At 35.2% G+C, this 9,364-nt stretch overlaps 1 protein-coding gene across 1 annotated transcript in view; it reads left to right on the top strand.

Annotated features, from left to right (window-relative positions):
* Positions 1-9,364, top strand: part of LOC111087780 — a 41,523-nt gene that overhangs the window by 24,940 nt on the left and 7,219 nt on the right. Inside the window, exons 4-7 of the mRNA XM_022395643.1 lie at positions 853-1,008; positions 7,410-7,544; positions 7,973-8,195; positions 9,212-9,360. Coding sequence (XP_022251351.1) covers positions 856-1,008; positions 7,410-7,544; positions 7,973-8,195; positions 9,212-9,360 — 660 coding nt within the window. The 5' untranslated portion in view covers positions 853-855. The remainder of the gene's footprint in view (positions 1-852; positions 1,009-7,409; positions 7,545-7,972; positions 8,196-9,211; positions 9,361-9,364) is intronic.

The raw sequence follows: 9,364 nt of genomic DNA, 5'->3' as shown, positions 1-9,364 counted from the left end.
GTAAAGATTCAGCTTTAGATCCCCCCCCCACCAAGTGGCACAGCGGCATGTCTGCGGACTTACAAAGCTAGAAACCGGGTTTCGATATCCGTGATGGGCAAAGCACAGATAGCCCATTGTATAGCTTAACTTCAAACAAACAGCTTTAGATGAATACTTGTGAATTTTAATAGGTTCCCACGTGTTTCTGCGATAAGCTTGAGGGTGTATAACATTTAAATTATGGGATCGATCCCTGCGGTGCGCAAAGTTCAGATAGCGCATCTTGCAACTTTGTGTTTGACAACAAACAAATGAAGAGAGCTTCATTAATTTATTGCCCTCTGGTGGTTGAGCGTTGACTCTGAGGGCTTATGATTCTAAAAATGAGGTTTCGATACCCGCGCTGGGCATAGCACATGTAATCCATTATGTAACTTTATGCTTTACAACAAATAAAGAGTTTTTACATAAATGGCCCTTTATAGGACATAATTAAACAAAATGTTGATCGTATACGAAAAATCATACGTACAAGTTTCTGTAACAATTTCTGCGTTATCATTCTATCTTTTATTTACATTCGTTTATTTTGTATTCATTTGTTTATCTATTTAACGCAAAGCTACGCAATCTGCATTCTGTCCATTGCTAGGAACCGAATCCTAATTCTAGCGTTATAAGTCATCAAACTTCCCTCTCGCTGAGCCATGAGGGAAGTTTATCGCTGTTAACATTTCATTCGGAATGTAGAATGTTCAACTAAGACTTGTAGCTTTCTCGTGCATTTTAATTGTTGTAGCTTACGATATTAGTTTTTTTTTAATATTATTCTTTTGTTGGTTACTAATTATCATCTTACAAAATATTTAGCACATGCGAGAAGCCGCCGAAAAGCGGAAGGAGTTGGAGAGGGAACATGCAGAAGCTCTGGCAGAGCTACATAAACGTCAGGAGGAAATCCGTGTTCTTGGTAAGAGTAAGGATTCTGAGAAACAGCAGTCGCAAGAGGTGATCAAATCTTTAGAGGTTAGTTTCGTCTTAGCTTTTGATAAACAAGTTTAGAGTAATTATAGCCTTGATGACGTCGAGTAAATTTCTTTGTTGTTAAGCTCTAAACAAAATAGGCTGTCATCTTCTCACCGCGTGTATCGAAACCCGATGTTTAGCATTATAAGCCCCCAGACTTACCGTAGTTGTGGGCATACTTCGTTCCAGATATGACATTCTGCCACTACTTGCCGGTATTGAGTACCAGGACTTATTTTTTAACGTGGTACTAGTACCAGGACTTATTTTTTAACGTGGTACTAGTACCAGGACTTATTTGAGCTGCTTTGTCGCTTTTTATGTTTATACGTAGATTTTTCTTTCTTCTTCAAAAACAGGTCCACTTCGCCCACCTGAGTACCTCTACTTCTTCTTCAGAATTTCTTCTTACTAGAAGTTAGCTGTTAGTATTGTTTATATGAGTTACGTCGTTCTTACTAGAAGTTACCTGTTAGTATTGTTTGTATGAGTTACGTCGTTCTTACTAGAAGTTACATGTTAGTATTGTTTGTATGAGTTTCTTCGTTCTTACTAGTAGTTAGCTGTTAGTATTGTTTGTATGAGTTACGTCGTTCTTACTAGAAGTTACATGTTAGTATTGTTTGCATGTGTTACTTCGTTCTTACTAGAAGTTAGCTGTTAGTATTGTTTATATGAGTTACTTCGTTTTTACTAGAAGTTACCTGTTAGTATTGCTTGCATGGGTTTCTTCGTTCTTACTAGTAGTTAGCTGTTAGTATTGTTTGTAGGAGATACTTCGTTATTACTAGAAGTTAGCTGTTAGTATTGTTTGTATGAGTTACTTCGTTATTACTAGAAGTTAGCTGTTAGTATTGTTTGTATGAGTTACTTCGTTCTTACTAGAAGTTAGCTGTTAGTATTGTTTGTACGAGTTACTTCGTTCTTACTAAAAGTTAGCTGTTAGTATTGTTTGTAGGAGATACTTCGTTATTACTAGAAGTTAGCTGTTAGTATTGTTTGTATGAGTTACTTCGTTTTTACTAGAAGTTACCTGTTAGTATTGTTTGTATGAGTTACTTCGTTTTTACTAGAAGTTAGCTGTTGATATTGTTTGTATGAGTTACGTTGTTCTTACTAGAAGTTACCTGTTAGTATTGTTTGTATGAGTTACATCGTTTTTACTAGAAGTGAGCTGTTAATATTTTTGTAGGAGTTACTTCGTCCTTACTAGAAGTTAGCTGTTAGTATTGTTTGTATGAGTTACTTCGTTTTTACTAGAAGTTAGCTGTTGATATTGTTTGTATGAGTTACGTCGTTCTTACTAGAAGTTACCTGTTAGTATTGTTTGTATGAGTTACATCGTTCTTACTAGAAGTTAGCTGTTAATATTGTTTGTATGAGTTACTTCGTTTTTACTAGAAGCTACCTGTTAGTATTGTTTGTATGAGTTACTTCGTTCTTACTAGAAGTTACCTGTTAGTATTGTTTGTATGAGTTACATCGTTCTTACTAGAAGTTAGCTGTTAATATTGTTTGTATGAGTTACTTCGTTTTTACTAGAAGCTACCTGTTAGTATTGTTTGTGTGAGTTACTTCGTTCTTACTAGAAGTTACCTGTTAGTATTGTTGGTTTGAGTTACTTCGTTCTTACTAGAAGTTACCTGTTAGTATTGTTGGTTTGAGTTACATCGTTCTTACTAGAAGTTAGCTGTTAATATTGTTTGTATGAGTTACTTCGTTTTTACTAGAAGTTACCTGTTAGTATTGTTTGTATGAGTTACTTCGTTTTTACTAGAAGCTACCTGTTAGTATTGTTTGTATGAGTTACTTCGTTCTTACTAGAAGTTACCTGTTAGTATTGTTTGTATGAGTTACATCGTTCTTACTAGAAGTTAGATGTTAATATTGTTTGTATGAGTTACTTCGTTCCTACTAGAAGTTACCTGTTAATATTGTTTGTATGAGTTACTTCGTTCCTACTAGAAGTTACCTGTTAATATTGTTTGTATGAGTTACTTCGTTCCTACTAGAAGTTACCTGTTAGTATTGTTTGTATGAGTTACTTCGTTATTACTAGAAGTTAGCTGTTAGTATTGTTTGTATGAGTTACTTCGTTATTACTAGAAGTTAGTTGTTAGTGTTGTGTGTGTGTAAACAGTGTGCCTGGTCTATACGTGTGTGTAAACAGTGTGTCTGGTCTATACGTGTGTGTAATCAGGGTGTCTGGTCCATACGTGTGTGTAAACAGTGTGTCTGGTCCATACATGTGTGTAAACAGTGTGTCTGGTCCATACGTGTGTGTAATCAGTGTGTCTGGTCTATACGTGTGTGTAAACAGTGTGTCTGGTCTATACGTGTGTGTAAACAGTGTGCCTGGTCTATACGTGTGTGTAAACAGTGTGTCTGGTCCATACATGTGTGTAAACAGTGTGTCTGGTCTATACGTGTGTGTAAACAGTGTGTCTGGTCCATACGTGTGTGTAAACAGTGTGTCTGGTCCATACGTTTGTGTAAACAGTGTGTCTGGTCTATACGTGTGTGTACACAGTGTGTCTGGTCTATACGTGTGTGTAAACTGTTTACACAACACGTATGGACCAGACACACTGTTTACACACACGTATAGACCAGACACACTGTTTACACACACGTATAGACCAGACACACTGTTTACACACACGCATGGACCAGACACACTGTTTACACACACGTATGGACCAGGCACACTGTGTACACACACGTATAGACCAGACACACTGTTTACACACACGTATAGACCAGACACACTGTGTGTCTGGTCTATACGTGTGTGTAAACAGTGTGTCTGGTCCATACGTTTGTATAAACAGTGTGCCTGGTCCATACATGTGTGGATTTCGTTCCGTTTAACATCTATATATATATATATATATATATATCCAGTATAATTACCAAGTTGGTAGAATTACTTTGCTACACTCATGACTCGCAGAAATTCTAGTGTACTGATCAAGCTCCTTCATTGTCCTCAGTTGCTGCTATAGCTACCACCAGGGGTCCTTAGTGAAAAAAAAATTTAGGACACCTGCTCGCTATACCTAATCACCTGTGCCAAATTTGGTATAACTAGCTTGTGAATGGGGGTATAAACACAGTTTCAATAATACCCCCCCCCCATAACAGACTTGAGATTTTAGTGACCCTGCAAATCTATTGTGGACTCCTATTATGCTTGTGTGACTCACTGGGGGGAATTTCAGCAATTACCATTGTAATGAGATTCTGTGACGTCTTTATGTGGGCTCTTCACAAATTTCATGGGTTCATAGTCAGATGAGTTCACAGGTTCAAATAATAAGATAGAATGAACACCAATTTCATTGTCCAAAGACGTTGCTGTGAACGTAATCGTATGACTTGATGCCTTCATGATGGCCTGGTTATACAGTCCAGAAACTTTATCTGTCATATTTGGTGTAAGTCTTTTCTCCTGACAGTAACTATAGATCACTTCTGTTTTACTGTTGTACTTTGTGAAAGAAGAGTTCCCTTTTATGAAAAAAAAAAACATGCAGAAGTCATAAAGCTGAACAAAAAAGTTTGGTACCTTTTTTACACCAGGCTTTGTTGGAACAAGCTTTCATCTCCAATGTGCAAGGTATTTCTTGTTCAGTTTGATATGAAGTGTGTCTTTCTCTCAGTGTTCCTGTCACAAGAGTATCTTTGTTGGAACAAGCTTTCATCTCCAATGTGCAAGGTATTTCTTGTTCAGTTTTATATGCAGTGTGTCTTTCTCTCAGTGTTCCTGTCACAAGAGTATCTTTGTTGGAACAAGCTTTCATCTCCAATGTGCAAGGTATTTCTTGTTCAGTTTTATATGCAGTGTGTCTTTCTCTCAGTGTTCCTATCACCAGAGTATCTTTGTTGGAACAAGCTTTCATCTCCAATGTGCAAGGTATTTCTTGTTCAGTTTTATATGCAGTGTGTCTTTCTCTCAGTGTTCCTATCACAAGAGTATCTCGTGTACTCATGGTTTTTGCATCTTTACAAGGGCAAGAATACAAGGTCTTCAAGTTAGAACTATGTGTTGCGTCATCGAGGTCACGTGACTGGTGTGGCGCCACCTATTTTCTAGAACTATCCTGTTCCTTGGGAATGCTCTAGTATTTACTAGATATAGGGTAGTCTGGTATATAAAAGAGGGTGACAACGTGACGGGGAATAATGTGTGTGTAGATAGTGAGTAATTGAACTGCAGTCACAGGGTATTGTTGAAGTTAACGTACGTTCGTTATAGTGTTTGTTTTAGCGCGAATATTGAAATTAAGTATATCGTAAAGTTATATTCGGAAAGAATAAACCAGTTTTATTAAGTAAGGACTTGTGTCGTTAAAGTTTCGTCGGAACGAAGTTACGGAAAAATCAATTAACAAACGGAGACGTAACATATGGAACTCAAGAACGTCCTTTGTTGTACAAAGATACCAATATGTACTAAAGCTATGAATACAAGAACGTTCATTGTTCTACGTGAATATCAGATGCTTTGTACTAAAGCTATGAATACAAGAACGTTCATTGTTCTACGTGAATATCAGATGCTTTGTACTAAAGCTATGAATACAAGAATGTTCATTGTTCTACATGAATATCAGATGCTTTGTACTAAAGCTATGAATACAAGAATGTTCATTGTTCTACATGAATATCAAATGCTTTGTTCTAAAGTTATGAATACAAGAATGTTCATTGTTGCACAAGAGAACCAGTTGTTTCGATGATAAGTTTTAAGAGAGAGAGCAAAGAAAATTTATTACTAAAATTCCTTCCTTAATAAGCATTTACATGATGACTAGAACTTTTAATGATATGTTGCCTTGGTCACCTTTTTTTTTTGTGTGTAAAATCTTTTTGATGTTATCTCCTTACATAACATACAGACAACAGGAGACCATTTGGACTTCAAGGCTTTCCTTGTGCACCCACCCTTGAGAAAAGTAAAAATGGAATCACACTATGTAGTTTTCAGGAAATCAATGATTCCCTTCTTAAAGTTTTGTGAAGTGCGGCCAGTAGCCTAAACTACTTCCAATGAAAAATCATTTTATAAGCCACTCACCGTATTAAAACAATAAAACTGTCATAAGAGATCCTAACTTGACCTTTGTAAATCTTAAACTTGTGTTCGTTCATCTTATTGACTTCAGAATCCAGAAAAATGAAGTTAGAGGCCTTTATCTGATCAATCTCCTGGATAATCTTTAATGACATCATCTCTTACCATTTGTTTCTTCCAATTTTATGTTATGGAGTGGGTACTTTTCATAAGTAAAAGTACTGCAATGCCTTCAGATATTGTTTCATTTCTTCTAACCTGTTTCATATACAAGTCTGTATTATGAAGATTTGTTCATGATTAAGGGTTTGTTCCCCGGTGGGACAGTGGTAAGTTTCCAGACTTACAATGCTAAAATCTGGGTTTGATTCCCTGCAGTGGACACAGCAGATAATCCACTGTGGCTTGGCTCTAAAACAAACAAACTAGACTAAAGGTTTAGAAAAATACTGAAACTTATACATCACAGCATCGGTTGTTTTTATTTAATCTACACTTTCTACCAATGATATCTTTTCAACAAATATGCAGATTTTAAGCTGTTACTAATACCTTTGAAATAATGTTATTTTTAAAATATTGTCCCTTCCCACAGTTTAGTGCATTGATTATTGAAAATTAATTAATCACCGTCCTACTGCATGACTAACTAATTTGAGTCAGTAATTGTAAACTGCTATACACTTTTTATTAAAAGTGTTTCGTTGGTAATTTCATTTACCCATAAGTAGCATTGAACCCAAGACTTCTTGCACACCAGGCAAGTAATCTACCAGTTAAACTATAAGATTAACACATTAGCTAGCTATTATATCTAAGACAATTTTTAACAATTCCAACTATTACGTTATTTCTCTCTCGCAAAGACCCTGCTTCAGACCTTGTATCTTAGGATCGTAAGGACATTAAATGGTTGCTAAACTTTTTGTGATAACCCAATTTTTGAATCTATGGATTAACTATGAATGAATGCAAGCTTCTTGCATACCAGGCAAGTAATCTACCAGTTAAACTATAAGATTAACACATTAGCTAGCTATTATATCTAATTATATTATATCTAAGACCCTGCTTCAGACCTTATATCTTAGGATCGTAAGGACATTAAATGGTTGCTAAACTTTTTGTGATAACCCAATTTTTGAATCTATGGATTAACTATGAATGAATGCAAGCTTCTTGCATACCATGCAAATCCAGCTTTACTAAAGGATTAGCCCAATAGTAATGGCAATTAAAGGACTAGCCCAACAGCAACAATTTAGAATACCACATTTGTTCTTTACTAGTGATGTGTTGTACATTAGGGTATTTTTTTTTTCAGTCGAAAGTGCGAGAGCTTCAGAAGAAGTGTGAACTCCAAAATGTTCTCCACGAAGAACTTGTGTTGGAGATGGCAGCACTCCGACGTTCACAATCTAGAAGAGCATGGAGTACGCAGAGATCGCATTCAGCTGACGTAAGCTGTTAAAACATCTTAACCTTTCGCATTAGTTTTGGTAAAAAAATGTTTGCAAATTCAGGTTGAAAAATTTTTTTATAAGACTAAAATATAGACCAAAACATATTTGAATTTTTTAAAAAGCTTTTATTAAAAACTAAAATAGCTTTTCATCTAATGAAAAACTAGTATTTTACTTGGACTTCTCTGAGAAATCCAAGTTCAATCATTTTTTATAAATAGCTTATTTTTTAAATATGTAATATGTTTAACCAAATAATATCTTAAAAAAGATATACTTAAGTAAAAATTCCTTAGCATATTCAATTTTAAGTAATTATTGAAATTAATTTAATCACCTACCCCCATTTTTTCTCTATGTAAGAACTCCATTGTTGTCAGTTAGGTAGTTTTCTATAGAAAGTATAACTTCTGTGTCTGTACAGCTTCCACATGATCAAGACTCGCATTCTGTTGAAGAGCTAGACAGGATATTGGCCAGCACAGGGATGCTAATGTCCAGTACATATGGACAGTATTCTTCTTCAATTCTCCCCATCTCTTCAGTCCCTTCATCATCTCTTCCATACCTGGATCAAATAGACTTATTTTCTCATACGTCGGCTCCATGGACACATTCTTCGACGTTAACTTATTCAACTACTAAAGGTAGATATTCTTACAGTTCAATGTTTTCAAATAAGTTTTGTTAGTTAATCTCCTTGGATATGTAATTATAGGGTTTTATTGTCATTGCTGGGAAAATAAATATGTTTGGATACATCAACAACTTCCACTCCAGTGTTTGGGTGATTCTTATCAATGTAATAGTCAATGACCCCAAACATTTGACTGACATTGCCAAGATACATCTCAAGTGATTTTTATAATATCTCAAATAAAATAATCGTGTAAGCTTTAGCAAAATGCATAAATTTTGTGTTACAAAATTTAATTGTTTCATTGTACAAACTACAAATTATGTATATGAAAATAAAATTGGTGAGAGAAAAAATCAGTTAATTAATGAAAATATGTATGTTTTAAGAAATGTATTCTATTTTTGCCCAAATTTTCTGGAAAAAAGTTGGGGTCTGACATTGAGAGATATCAGTTTTACTTCTGGACAGATAGGGCTAATAGTCAAAACTTGTTTCTTTTGGGGGACAACTATAAACTTTTGAATGCGTAAGAATTGGGTTTTATTGTTAATTTTAAAATAAATGTTATCAGTAATAACAGACTGCCCCTATAAGTGGATCTTAACTTCCTTTTTCAAGTTAAATAGATTTATAACTCATAAGTGCATCTCAAGTGTTTTTATTACATTAAATAACAAGAAAAGTCATGTGGTTTCTTTCCTTAATTTTAATTGCTTTTGTGATAGGCTGAAAAAATTCTAAAGTCTGTTGATATAAATGCTCTAAGCCCCCTGACCACTTCTGCAAGTTTTATTATCATCCTTGTTAAGTGATGTTACAGCTTTCTTAACAATAAAGTTATCAGTTTTAAAGAAAATCTCTTTTTACATCCTCATTAGGTGCTGTCATAACCCTCCTTAAACTGTAGCCAATAATTTCAGAAAACTCCAGCCTTTATACAACCTTTAGGTGTGGTCACAGCCCTACTTAATAGTGAAGCTGACAGTTTCATACAATCCAAGCTTTTGTTTACATCCTCATTAGGTGCTGTCACAGCCCCTTTAAAAGTGAAGCCAACAGTTTTAGACAAACTCTCTTTTACATCCTTACCACTCACAACTCCAGCCACACTAGACTCTGCTTCCAAAGAGATAGACAGGATTCTACAACGCATTGAGCAGGACAACAGACTACTGG

This window comes from Limulus polyphemus, unplaced genomic scaffold, assembly GCF_000517525.1.
Source record: "Limulus polyphemus unplaced genomic scaffold, Limulus_polyphemus-2.1.2 Scaffold2619, whole genome shotgun sequence".
In the NCBI taxonomy this organism is placed as follows: Eukaryota; Metazoa; Arthropoda; class Merostomata; order Xiphosura; family Limulidae; genus Limulus; species Limulus polyphemus.
Note: the sequence above shows the minus strand (reverse complement) of the source record. Positions and strands in the feature narration are given on the sequence as shown.